Below are 14,018 nucleotides of genomic sequence, written 5' to 3' on the forward strand. Positions count from 1 at the left end.
ATATATATATATATATATATATATATATATATATATATATATATATATATATATATATATATATATATATATATATATATATATTATAGGTTGATCAGGAATTTTCCTTCTTTCAGTTCACGATGGCGTTTACCAATTTATTTTTGAGAGTTTCATCGGAAAATCTAAAGGTTTGTTTTTATACTATATTATTCTATTTCAAATATTGATTTATATTATCTTGTATGTATCCTATATATGCACAAACATTTCATACATCGAATCATATTATTCTGTATTATCCTAAAAAATAAACTATTATCTTATTTTAGATTTTGATTCATATTAATTTCGTTTAACATTTATTGATTTGATCTTGTTGTTTTAATGCGTATAATATCCAATCCAGTTTAATGTTTATTTGACAGTATCATGTGATCCAACTATATTAAACAATGACAATAAAAATACTAGGATACAACTCTTGCTTTTTCGAACATGTGAAGCGAAATTTAATCCATAAATGATTAAATATTAAAGTGATAACGAAAGAAAGATAATATATATAAAGTTATAATGATATATAACGAAACAAAATAATTTCATAGTACTTCATTATTTCAAAAAACAAAATGTTTTCATGATACATGATTATTTCAAATATATATTAAACTATATATCAATTATATGTTATACCAACAACAAAAAAAAACATTTTATTTAAGTAATATATTTGTCAAAGCCATAGTGATCCTCACGTGCATTGTGTTTATTCCTTTTGTTTCTTCTTATCGCTTGCATCTTCCAACGTATCTTTATTTGGCTGCACTGTACTATTATTTGATTTGGTTTTGTTATATTTTTCAATGAAAAACTTAATCCATGTGGTAAGCTCCAAACCAAATGCAATGGCACCCAAACATATAAGAATTCCAATGTAACTCCACTTCCATTTACTACCACCATTCAAAATGTTAATTCCTTTGAATATGTTTATGACTATAATAGTTAGTAGTCCATATCCAAGAAAATGATGGTACATATTCCAATATTTGCGGTAATCATCTGTGTCCTTAGGTTTTAAGCGAAAAGCCAACATCTGAAAACCAAAATTATATTTTAATCTTTTATTGATATTTTATATATACTTACTTATTAATGTTACATGTTAGAGTAAAAAATTAGTTAAATATCTATTAGATTGTTAGTCTCTTTTTTAATTCAAGCATTTTCTCTTCAAGATGGTCCCACATCTCTCTTGAAACACAATTCAACATCATAGAACCAAATCTCAATCCAAGGTTAGAAAAAACAGTATTTCTAGCCTATAGAAACATTATTATCCAGAAATGTAAATTTTTGTTTAGGACTTACATGTTTCATTTAATAAACATGTCTCGCTAATGTGACATTATATGAGCCATTTAATTACCCTATAATATTATCATTTGAGATCGGCCTAACTCAATCATATAAAATTAATCTATAAAGTGAAAATTGTTCTCATCTAATTTGAGACTCTTAGCACAACATGTCCACGACGGAAGATCTGAAGCGTGACTCAAGTTGTTTGATAACGCTGATCTGATAACACAGATTATGGATAGGTTGTGATACTATCTTAAAATTTGAGTTGAGCCTAACTCAATCTTACTGAACCGACTTATAAATTGTTGGGGACTTCTTTTTATAAATTCAATTATTTTGTATGTGATTTGGATTCTCAAATATGTCTTCTATTCAACACTTTGATCCTCAAATATCTCTTCTATTTATTGGTTTAGTTTATATAATTACTATAAAAAAAATAAAAAAAACATACTCTTAGATAGAGAGAGAAACTTTATAATAATACCTGAATAGTGCTAAAAGTGAAAATGAGAATGCCAAAATCTCGATGAGTGTGGAAGATATAGTATCTAGAAGAATGTCCAAGAACCAATCCAATAATCCAACCAGAAGTACCAATGAGAAAACCAGTTAATTGGCAACCAACATGAAGCTGAAACCACAATGGATCCCTATGAAAAGGAAACACTCTAAAGTATCTTGGGATTATTACTCCAATTGGTAACATTGTTCCCCACCCTATAATGTTTAGTACTCCATGTACCTAAATTCAAAACACATAAATCATTAAACCCTTTCAAGCATCATGACACTGATACGATTGACATCAATAATAAATTAATTAAATGTGATCAAGTATTAATATCACGTGCGACTTGAATTTTTCTCAATAATAACGGTCATTGAAAAACATTAGAAGAAAAGAAAAGAAAAAAGACTTGTTACCGATCTAAGGAAACTTCGATATTGTCCAGTACTGCGACCGCTAATAGAAGTCAAGTCAATAGTCTCAGAGCTATCAACATTGTGAAGAGTTGTTGGATGGTTCAAAGGTTTTCCATTATTAATTTCATACCCAATTTGCCACACATGATTCAACCTTGTTATGTTATACACATCAGAAGGCAGAACCAATTTAGCATATATAGTATAAAAATTTGACCCTTCATTTTGTGTTGACATACTAGACACATTGAGACCAATATCTCTCATTGGTACAAGAGCACAACCTCTTTTAGTTTCTTTTGTAACATCATATGTATTCAACATCATAGAAGAATCATGTTTTTTAACTCCTATAAGTGCTTTTGTTCCAACCATTTCAGCTCTTTTTCCTGGATTTACACCCCATGCTATCCACCCTTCACTTGACTCTAAATATGCACCAAATAATATTTCAAGTATTGTGGTTGAGTTAGTACCATTGTAACACTTCCAACCAAATTCAGCTCCTAAAGTGCGTAATATCTTGCATTCTGTTATGTTTTTTCGTTCGACGATTTTCGTGAATTCATCGCTGCATGATTGAGCTTTGACATCAATGATTGTAAAGAAGAGAAAGGAAATTATCATTATGGTTGATAAGGTAGAAGATGACATGGTTTTTTTAATCTTCATGTTGTTTTGGTTTTTTTAAGGTAAGGATTATCAATATAATATGTTATATAAATAAAATAATATATGCTAGTCATGTACTATGCTATGCTTTGTTGCTTTTGCTATATTTCTCTTTTTTCATAAGATTGGCCAATACTTCTTTGAGAGGATAGGAATTTTAGAACCTTCACATTAACATTTAGAACCTTCACATGAATTACGTGACTATTGTTGAATAGAACAATGCTAAAGAGGAATTGGAAATTGTTTCATTATATTTTTCAATTCCACCCATGACTTATTAACATTTTCTTTCAATAATCTATTTTATTTTTATTTTTAAACCGTGATTTAAAAATAAAATAAAAAGTCGTGATTTGTTTTATCAATATAAAAATAAGTTGAGTTGTACGTATATGATTTAAATATATATAATTTATAAAGTTTCTATGATCTATACATTAATTTAATGGGTTGAATTTTCTTAAAAACACAAATGTGTAAATGACGTTATTCATATGTCTTCGTAAAATAAAATAAAAACTGTTTTTGTGAGGTTTAGTTTACCTCAAACAAAATGTGAAAACAAAGTTACTCTTTTAATATATACATATATACTACAAGAAATATTTGGTGGGTTGAATTTTTCTTCAACACAAATGTGTAAATAAGGGCACTCTTTTAACATATATTTTTACGAAAAAGCGGTTTTATAAAGTTGAATTAATCTCAGATAAAATGTGTAAATAAAATTACTATTTTATAATAGAGGATATCAAATGAAAAAAATTTATAATTAAATAATTAAATTTTGTTAAAATTTAAAAAGGAAAATAATATATAATATAATAATATACTCTTTTTAACACAATCTAAACCTCAAAATCTATTGGTTAATCTAAAACTCAAAATGTCTCAAGTGATGAATGAGCACACAAGGCAGCAACAATTTGAAGAGAGGTCGTGTATTACGACGAATCATTGTTGAATTGCTTTTGAAAAGAGTTTGAAGTATGCTTACGTGAGATTTGGGAAACCCCTTTCAGCTTTATCTTTATGCTTTAGAGTCTAATAAGTAATCACACTTGTTTGTGCTTATTCATACATATTCCTTACTTTTATGAGACATCCACTAATTATGTTCAATCAACATCAACCACTGATTTGAGAAAACATTTTTCTTTGCATTGGATTTCAACATGGATTTGTTTATATAATTTAATTTAAAAAGTTAAATAACTTTATTCACAATAAATATTTAAAAATCACAAATTTTATTCGATTATTACAAATAAATAAATTTAAATACTCAAATAATATTAATATACAAGAAAATTATTAATTGCACTTGCAGAAAAATAATGTTGAAAAGTAGTGTATCTCTATCTCATAAGTTACTCGTATCGATATCTTATGTAATACTTCATTTTAAAAGTACTTATGTTTCATAGATAGTCACCAACTATTTTTCATCTCTTATTCTTTCATTATTATGGGACTAATTAGCTTGATCTAATCCATAATAATAATAATAATAATTAATATTTTTTTATAATTATTACATATTGTTTTTCTCATTATAGTTTACGTACTTGTTTTAATAGTATACAAAATCTACGAAGTTTGATTAAAAAAAATTAATTATTTTAGATTTTATAAAATAAATTTCTTATTTTTTTAAATGGCAACCCAATTGAATCTTGCTAAACCATATTATTGTTTTCTTTTTTGAAAAATCAAAACATAAATGAGAAAAAAAAATGTATATTATTAATGTAAACTAGTTTTATATTGAACTTTATAACAGTTTAACAATGCAAAAACCAACTGCTATGAGAGTGTTCATATATAAACACATAGTAAAATAAAAATTAAACTATATATTAGTTTTATAAACTATCATAGATATTTATAAAAATTAACTAAAAATAGTTTATAAACATGTCATAATAAGTTATTTTTATAAATTCTCTGAAACAAATTCAGTAGTCATTAAGTTCAATTAAGACAATCAAACAAGCACTATGGGAGTTTATGATACACAAGTTAGAGATATATATTTTTTCTTTAAAAAAAGAGAATGTACTATATGAACTTGTATGGGCCTAAGGCCCAAACTTGCATATGAAACATCTGCCCAGCCCAGTAGCCCATGAAACATCTGCCCAGCCCAGCAGCCCTTACGGGCAACAGCTAGGGCACACAACAAGGGGACAATAGAATCATCCCAAAATTTCATTCGTACGCACATTCATAGCGACAATTACAACCCCATATTCAAATAATTCAACTATTATTATAGTTCATCTTTTCAATTTGATTTCTAAGATTGAGAGAAAACGTGGTGTGTGTGTGGATTGATTCATCAAATTGAGATTTTGATAAGAGACTCGATAATCGATGGATCTGGAGGTTGTTGGTCGGCACGCCATGCTGTTCGACGACGACGGCATGGCGGCGTTCGTGAACTCACCGGAAGCTCTCGTCGATTGGAATTCTCTCTCAATTGATCGCTACGATGTTCGCCACCTCCTCCCCGGTCCTATTCCTCCTCGCCTCAAGCGCCGTCCTCTTCATCCTTCTTCTTCTTCTTCCCTCGAAGCTGACCTCGATCATCAACGCTATCTCGATCTTCGTTCATCTCCTTCTCACGAACAACCACAAGGTAACCTACTAATTCATTCATTATTCTGCTTTTAGTTTTTATTATTTCTTTTTTCTATTCGGTTTATTCGTCTTTTGATTCTGTTACGGTTTATTTTTGCGAATTAGACTTCTCTTTTATTTGGAGTTGCTTGTATGTTATTGTATTTATTGTTTTAAGTGGATATATATATATATATTATGGTTTCGATTCGAGAATAGCTGTGAAGATTGATCGGTGATCTTGCTTTATGTTCATCTCACGAGAGAAATCCGTCGTTTGTTAATTACTCAATCAAGGCTCTGTTTGAATAATCAGCTAAATTAAGTGTTTTGTAGCTTAACACTTACTACTATGGAATGAAATATAAGAAAAAATTGTAATTGAAAAGTTGATGTATCTGTTAAAAATTATATTTCATTGTGGAGGGAGTATTATATAAGTGCTTATACCTCAGCTACCATTTTTAACAGGATACATCAACTTTCAGCCACCATTTTTGCTTATATTTCATTCTAGAGAGAGTATTATATAAGTGCTTATGTATAAGATATTTCTATAACAAAAATATAAAATAAAGTTAAAGTGTTTTCATATAAGTTATAAGTTGTTTTCATTAGTTATCATGGAGAGCTTGTTTATAGGTCTGTCATAAGCTATTTCCTCACGCTCTTTCAAACAATCTCGTAAGTGTATATGCCAATAGATAAACTCAAATAAGCCTATTCAAACAGAGTCTAAATGGAAGATAGTCTGATTATTAAGGATAGAAGAAGTTATAGGAGAATTTTAGGAATAACTATTAAACAGTTTTGCTGAAATTTTTGTTTTTGGTAGCACAAACTTAGTGAATAAGGCTTTAAGGCTTGGTTGTTATGGGCTGTAGCTGCAATATTAGAATGTTTCCTTATTGGATAAAATGATTGCATCAACATATTCTAGTCTAATGATTAATTGTAGATCTATCCTCTTTATTGTTATACTGAAGAGACTTATATTTTTAATTTTAAACATATTGTGAAAAGGAATCATGGGTAATTAATTTCCCAATATTTGCTTTTGAAAGAAATGAGCGTGAACAAGTCTTTTCAATTGGTTCTCATTTCTTGGACATATCCATATATTTGCTTGAGATATGTTATTTAGTTGAGGGCTTGAGGTAACTAGGTGATTAAGCAATGTTGCCTGCTTACTATGAAGTCTGTTTTTCTGGTGGATGTTATGACAACTTTTTTACAACTTCCACCTAAGAGTATGTTGAGTTTTTTGTGTGTACAACCACAATCTCTACATTTGCAGGATGCAATGTAATATGCTACAGTTCCTGTGTCAGACTACAAGTAAGGATGTTTTCAATTGGCTTCCATTTTCTTTTAGTTTCTTTGGTGTTAGTGCTATTACTGTTTTAGGTGATGATATTATTGTAGTTGAGAATTATATGTGATTCTGATGAAGATGTCACCTTCCTGTGTCTGTTTAGATAATGATTCAGGTGCAATGAATTCAGCTGGCTATCGTGCTGTTGCATTTTCATATGAAAATTTTAATGTGTCCACTGAGACAAAGGACAATGATACTGAGTCTGGTTTCCGTCCTAATTTTCCAGTACCAGAAAGCTTACTTCATAACCTGGTGAGTAACATATGTCTTAAAGTATACAATGATCATGTGATTTTCGTATGTTTAATTGACCCTCTCATTGTTTAACCAATGTGACTAAGTGATAATTGCCTAGGGTGCATATTTTATTCTAAGGCTTATGATGTCTAAGTTTCAGATGCTTGGAGCATAGACGAAGTTCTTGTGACTCAAGGTAGCCATTCACAGGCACCTTTTTTTCCTTTTGATGTCATGAAAAGGGGCCGTGCAGGTGGGATTAGGATGGTAGAAATTCGTTGATTCTTTACCTCTTGAGAGAAAATGGGATGAAACATATCTTGATAAAGCTCTGTATCTTGATCTTTATGATTATTCAAGTATATATGAGGTTGTCTTGTGTTTGTTTAGTAAGATCTTTATGTATTCATATATCTGTCTGGCAAAAACCCTTTATGCTAATTTAAAATTCACATTTATTGACATAAGCCCTTTTTTGTTTTTCTTTTCCAGCCTCCAAATGAAAAAATACATCAGATTATTTCAAGGACGGCAATGTTTGTCAGCAAACATGGAAGCCAATCCGAAATTATTCTGAGGGTGAAACAAGGAGATAATCCAACATTTGGGTTCCTGATGCCTGATCATCCTATTCATCCATATTTTAGGTTTCTTGTTGATCATCAAGAACTTCTGAAAGTTGACAAAGATGATGGAGACTCAACTTTGGACAAGAATAGAAGTCAGGGGCTGGATCAAACAGGTGGTGCTTTGTCTTTGCTTGGATCTGTCTATGGATCTGGAGAGGATGAGGATGGTACAACTGAAAGTACTAGCGACCTTGAGAGAAACACACATGTGGGAGCTGTTGATACTGCTACTACTTATGCTTCTCCTGGGATAGAACAGGCAGAATCTTCTTCAGATGCAATCAAAAAGGACAGAAGCATTTCTAAAAACTCAATTCCTTTGAAAGAAAAAGTTCCTGTTATAAAGCGGAATCAATCTATTAGTAATGTTAAGACAGCAACTTCAGCTAAGGCAAAAACAGGTGATGCCCCGGATTCAGGGTCTAGTGGTGCAAACAAATCACAGACTTTTGTCCCTAGTACTGCTAAGATTGAACTGCCTGTTGTTGAACCTCCATCTGACATAAAGAGAGTTATTGAGAGGATAGTTGAGTTCATCGTAAAAAATGGCAGACAATTTGAGGCTGTTCTTGCTGAACAGGATCGTGCTCATGGAAGGTTCCCATTTCTTCTGCCGTCTAATCGATATCATTCTTACTATCTGAAAGTTCTTCAAACTGCTGAAGAAGAGGTGTGTTTCTCATTTTCCCCTTTCCAATTAATCTGTTTGCGTTATTCAAATCATGCCTTGAGAAGTGAGAAATTAGTTGCACTTTACCACCTTGTAGATCTTGATCCAGCTCACAGGGATTGAATGCCTCCCCCGTCGCTACCCCTTCCCTTTTATTATGTTGGTTATTCTCATTTGTCATTATTTTATTTTATGTTCATATTCTTTTCTGTGTTAATTTGTGTATGACATGCATGCTTGTATAGTTTCATACTTCACACTAAAATTTTTGTTTGGCTGCTGGTAGTTAATTGTGGTACATTATGAATATTCAAATCAGTCAGGGTTATTTTTGTTATCTTTGCTTTCTAAGATATGCCTTCTGGGTTAAATTCAAATTTTTATTCATCAGGAGGCTTTTTGTGCACTTAGTGCATCTTATGAATTTTTTGGGAGGCTTTCGTGTGATTAATTCTATAGTTTGTAAATTTGATTTGAGCTGCTAATGAATGATCTTTTCAATTGCGTACAGTCTAAGTTACCAGGCAAGGGCTACCAGAAGCACAACCCAGCGGGTCGTGCAGGGGATACTAACACTGCTGTACACGAAGAAAACGACAGTCTTTCAATTGGATCTATGGATTCTGACCTACCAAATGACATGGATCGGAAAGAGAAATTCAAAATGATTATTGGCAAGTCAAAGAAGGATGGTCAAGATCCTACACTCAAAAACAGCCAATCTCAAACCACAATTAGCATGGATGCGGCGGCAACTGCAGCTATTCTTCAGGCGGCTACTAGGGGTATTAAAAATCCCAAGTTAGAATTTTTTACTAAGACGTCAAGTGGAAATGGTGGGAATTTGTCGAGCTCTGGGAGTTTGCATTCATCTCAACTGCAGGGTTTTGTTCAACATCGCAATCTGAATTTGGAAGGTAGAGCTTCTGTGCCTGTTGCCAAGGCAATTGCAGAAACAGTAGCTATTGCAGCAGCAGGTGAGGCAGACTCCTCTGAAGCACATATGACTAAAGAGCAAAAGCTTAAGGCAGAGAGATTGAAACGAGCAAAGATGTTTGCAGCCATGATTAAAAGTGGAGTTGGAGCATTTAAAAGTGAACTGCCACGAGCTTTATCTGTTGAGCCACCAGGCTCTGGACTTTCAGGTTCAGATGCCGAGGTTGGAAATTTTGCGGGTAAAGAAAGGGAAGGAAGTTCTGTTCCATTTGATGCTGATAACTCAGATAAAAGTCACATGTCTGAGGCAAAGCTTTCTGATGATAATTCAGATAGAAGTCACAAATCTGAGGTGAAACTTGCTATTGATAATAATAATGAAAGGCGATCAAAAAGAAAGTACCGCTCAAGGTCCAGTAAACACGAAGAGGAGGAGGAGGAGGAGGAAGTAGAAGAAAATAAAGAAGATATAAGGGATCACAAACGATCCAGAAAAAAGCATCGATCGCATAGATCTTCACACAGAAGTCGGGATAGGGATGCAGACAGAGAAAGGGACAGAAACAAGCGGAAGCACAAGAGAAGAGATTCCTCCTCCAAAGACAAGTATTCATATAGGGAGAGTAAGCATGACAGCTCCTCCGATGATGAGCATCAACACTTGAGGCATCATCGTAAATATGATAGCTCCTCTGATGAAAAGCACCACTCTTCTCGACGACAACATGAGCATAGACATTCACAATCACCAGACTGTGAGCATAGACATTCGCGTAAACATTATAGTTCATCTGATGACGAGGAGCATAGGCACCGAAACAGAAATACAAAGCATAAGAGCAGATCTCATGCAGAAAGAGAGGTAGAGTTGGAGGAGGGTGAGATAGTGAAATCAGACAAGTCACAAGCAAGTGAGCTTGGGAGGGGTAGCAGAGAGGCTTCTGTAGGATTATCTAAGTCTACAAAGGCACCATCTCAATCACCTGAAGTAACTGATGTTTCCGATGAGCTTAGAGCCAAAATCAGAGCCATGTTGATGGCTAATATGTAAAAGCAACATTAGACTCATAATGGCATTGTTTATTCTCGTTGACATCATATTTCCTTTGTTCACAAGGTAGAAATCATTTATGTTAAATTATTGCTAGTATTTTCAATATTTTAAGCATACTATCCAATATTTTTTAAATATTTCAAATTCTTATTGTAAAATAGAGTTTAAATAAGCAAATCATATAAGGTGAGATTCTAAAAAATGTCATGTTAATTCTCACAAGATTTATGTCATACAAATAAATCCAAAATAGAACTTTATAAAATTGAGCAAAGAATGGTTTATAAAAAGGCAATACTAGACTTAATAAAGTAAGGACATGAAGTTAACAAATATAACTTAAATTTTTTGAACAAGTTAGACCTATTTAAGCAAAGTTTAGCTTGGCATAGTTTATTTCTACCCTTGGATGTATTTATACAAAAAAAATTGTTCAATTTGTGTAGTCTGGGAGAGATTACTGTCTATGTATTGATAGTGTAATTTTTTCTACATATATCCAATGTAACTTTTTTAGGTTTGTTCCAAAATTATCTCTAAAAATCTACTAGTGCATTCAAATTAAATTCATATTGAAATTGCACTTTTAAACAATCTACGTTGTCTCAATGTACACTATGATGAGCGCATGGTGAATTTTTCTTTTACCCTGCTAATCTAATGTCTTGTTAAGGAGAAAGTTGAATTTCGTACCCTTCAATTAATCTTACGCTTTTTATTTAAAAAATTTAAGTTTGAAATGTCTAAAATAGCCTTAAGTAAACTGTAAAAATTAAAAAATGTCATTATACTCCCACAATTTGTATTTCTTCGCCGAAAATTTAGAAGGAATTAAATTTCCGATAGTTATTTTCAGTATCGGAAGTTTTAAATTTGAAATTTTTGGGAGTTTCATTTGGAAATTTGAAATTTCCGATAGTTTGTTTTCTAAAAACTGGAAATTTCAAATTTTCGGGTGAAACTCCCAAAAATTTATATTTTTTAAAATTTTCGGTATTGATCATAACTACCGGAAATTTTATTTCTCACTGAATTTTTAGGAATAATTTTTTTTTTAATATTTTTTTATTCTATTTTTTTTCAGTAAAGACCAAAGCGAGTAATGATAACAACTACTCGATTTTGTCGGTCAAAAAAAGTTAAAAAATTCAAACAAACAAAAATTAGGCGGATATTTAGGCAAAAAAATTTATTTATCAATTGTGTACATAATATTTAAGCGAAAAATTTTACTTATCAAATATTTAATTGAGGGGATTAGATTTTAAAATAATTTTTTTTAAATAGTTATTGATTAAAAATTAGAGAGAAAATTTTAAATTTTTAATAATTTAGAAGTATAAATCCAATTGAATGGTACAAAATCCAACTTTGTGTTAAGAGTATCTTTGACTTCAATCCAATTTCTTTGAGAAAATAGACACCCACGTATGTATCCACTCATGAAGTCTAATATTCGTTGTCATTTTCAAATCTATCTATGGTGTACGGTGGTGGTGGCATGAAATATTCTTTAAATTTAATATTATTATTTTTTTATTCTTATGGTGTAATATTCACGGGTTCACTTTAAAAATTTAGTCAACATGAGCTTAGGGATGTTTACAAAGGTTAAGGAATAATTAATTTCGAATGAAATCTCCATTCTTGAAAGAAAACAATTTTATAATTACTTTTGTCTAAACAATGTCAAATTTATCTATACTGGTTTAAATGACCAGTGTCATGGACAATTTAATATTCGCCGGAAAAAATTATGGATTAATAAAATATGGTAATTCTCTGGCACATTATTATTTTCTTAGTTTTATTGAGAATCAAAGTTCATAAAGATCTTATAGTTTTATATTTTACACTACAAAATATCTCATCACATAAGAAACTAAAAGTAATTTTTTGTTGGTCAAAATAATGTCCTAAATGTTAGAATCAATAATGAGTGATATTAAGTATATTATATTTATTATATATTTCCATTTTTTTAGTTGGTCAGCATAGCTGGATAAATGGAAATATATGAATAGTTAACTAGTTCATGTCACACACATATAAAACGTTGTCAAAATAGATATTTTTTGTAAGAAAAATTAATATATTGATAATTTCTTAGTTGTAGATATAAATATGCAGATTAATATATAGGCGTTAAAACATAATTATATAGATACGCGGTGATTTTCTTTTTGTGTGAAGAGATATGTATTTACCGAGGTTGGAGATATTTGATCAATAGGGCCCATACTTTTTGAAAAGAAATAAATATTTGAACTATTTAACTATGTTTATAATTAAATATTTGATCAAATATATATATTTATCCCAATTTTAAATAAATACATTATTTCAAATATTTATTGATCAGATATTTAAATCCTAAATATTTCTAAAATAAATACATTATTTCTAATATGAAAACATTATCTAATGTGATATATTGTTCCTTATAATATTGTTCTAATTTTTAGAACATGAACGACAATAAGTATTTTTTTTTTAATGATTTAGACTTCACCAAGTGAGAATAGACTTATAAGTGAGAATAGATTTAACCGAGTTAAGTTTTGTTAAGTTTATCAAAAAAATTAAGATTTAAGTCTAAGATGTAGTCTATCATAGATTTATGTTTATGGTATGAGTCATAGAAGTCTAACATAACTTGTTAGCATGTTTAAAAACCTATTTTATTTTAACATTTTTGAATGAATAATCAAATATATTTTAAGTAGATTACCAAGTTAATATATCAATTAAATTAAGTTTTATTTTAATATGAAATTTTGAATAATATGATTTTATACACATCTTACTTCAATTCTATTTTATAATAATTCATTTAAGTATGTCAAAACTAAAAAAAAGTTAATATACATATTACTAAAAGTTAAATATCTAATAAAAAAATAAAAAATTTAATAAATCTAAAAATTTTATTATATAACATAGTATGACTTTTTTGACTTTTTTAAATTTGACGTTTCTAAAGCATAGATATTTGTGGATCAGTCTAATATATTCACACTCTTAATAATACTTTTTAATTTTTAATTAAATAGCCGTCAAAAGACAATTATTAATAAAATAAGTAATAAATAGTCTAAGTATTCGGAACATATAATTAGACCCCATGTCAAATGCATAATAGGATAAACACGTCGTCACCAATGAACTTATATATGACTTGCTTATCTGGGACAACCAATGCCCTTACAAGCACCGTAAATGTTTGGTTATCATAATAAGATGAATGTGCATAAGCCAAAACTACTAACATAATTTGTCTTACATGTGGACATCCAAATGCATATTAATTTTTTGTTATAGACATCGGAAAAAATGCTATTTAATAAATATACACTTTCTGATTTAATATTTTAATTGTTTCTAAATATATAAACGATTTTTACCTAATAAAAGTAACATAAATTTAAAAAGCAAATAGAAACCGAAGATATTTCTTATTCCTTATTTAATGGTGTGACAATAAATACAGAGAAGAGAAGCGAGGGCATGAAAATAACGGTAATATTTGCAGTGTATAGCGAT

At 30.2% G+C, this 14,018-nt stretch overlaps 2 protein-coding genes across 7 annotated transcripts; one reads left to right on the forward strand and one right to left on the reverse strand.

Annotated features, from left to right (window-relative positions):
• Positions 1–561: 561 nt before the first annotated feature.
• LOC101511510 (cytochrome b561 and DOMON domain-containing protein At3g25290-like) lies at positions 562–3,005 on the reverse strand. Its single transcript, XM_004491361.4, has 3 exons — positions 2,275–3,005; positions 1,835–2,092; positions 562–1,078 (listed from the first exon to the last, which is right to left on the reverse strand). Exons 1-3 carry the CDS (start codon positions 2,944–2,946, stop codon positions 749–751), a joined length of 1,260 nt encoding a protein of 419 aa, XP_004491418.1. The 5' UTR covers positions 2,947–3,005; the 3' UTR covers positions 562–748.
• A 2,143-nt stretch (positions 3,006–5,148) lies between these two features.
• On the forward strand, positions 5,149–10,514 carry LOC101511836 (uncharacterized). 6 transcript variants are annotated; one of them, XM_004491362.4, is made up of 4 exons: positions 5,149–5,590; positions 7,050–7,201; positions 7,679–8,485; positions 8,997–10,514. In XM_004491362.4, exons 1-4 carry the CDS (start codon positions 5,326–5,328, stop codon positions 10,470–10,472), a joined length of 2,700 nt encoding a protein of 899 aa, XP_004491419.1. In that variant the 5' UTR covers positions 5,149–5,325; the 3' UTR covers positions 10,473–10,514. The 6 variants fall into 6 exon arrangements, with proteins under 6 accessions (XP_004491419.1, XP_004491424.1, XP_073221158.1 ...); XM_004491367.4 differs by lacking the exon at positions 5,149–5,590 and adding an exon at positions 7,347–7,382 and having other exon boundaries at positions 5,636–7,201; XM_073365057.1 differs by lacking the exon at positions 5,149–5,590 and adding an exon at positions 5,636–6,909.
• The last annotated feature ends 3,504 nt before the right edge of the window (positions 10,515–14,018 follow it).

Source organism: Cicer arietinum, chromosome 2 (assembly GCF_000331145.2).
Source record: "Cicer arietinum cultivar CDC Frontier isolate Library 1 chromosome 2, Cicar.CDCFrontier_v2.0, whole genome shotgun sequence".
Lineage (NCBI taxonomy): Eukaryota > Viridiplantae > Streptophyta > Magnoliopsida > Fabales > Fabaceae > Cicer > Cicer arietinum.

Bases quoted from the DNA above. Each gene is read 5' to 3' on its own strand.
- LOC101511510 (XM_004491361.4), bottom strand. From the start codon at position 2,946: ATGAAGATTAAAAAAACCATGTCATCTTCTACCTTATCAACCATAATG. The intron at 2,093-2,274 runs GTAACAAGTCTT...TTTTGAATTTAG, and splicing joins ATCGAAGTTTCCTTAGATCG to GTACATGGAGTACTAAACAT. The intron at 1,079-1,834 runs GTATTATTATAA...TTTGGTTTTCAG, and splicing joins TCACTTTTAGCACTATTCAG to ATGTTGGCTTTTCGCTTAAA.
- LOC101511836 (XM_004491362.4), top strand. From the start codon at position 5,326: ATGGATCTGGAGGTTGTTGGTCGGCACGCCATGCTGTTCGACGACGAC. The intron at 5,591-7,049 runs GTAACCTACTAA...GTGTCTGTTTAG, and splicing joins TTCTCACGAACAACCACAAG to ATAATGATTCAGGTGCAATG. The intron at 8,486-8,996 runs GTGTGTTTCTCA...AATTGCGTACAG, and splicing joins TTCAAACTGCTGAAGAAGAG to TCTAAGTTACCAGGCAAGGG.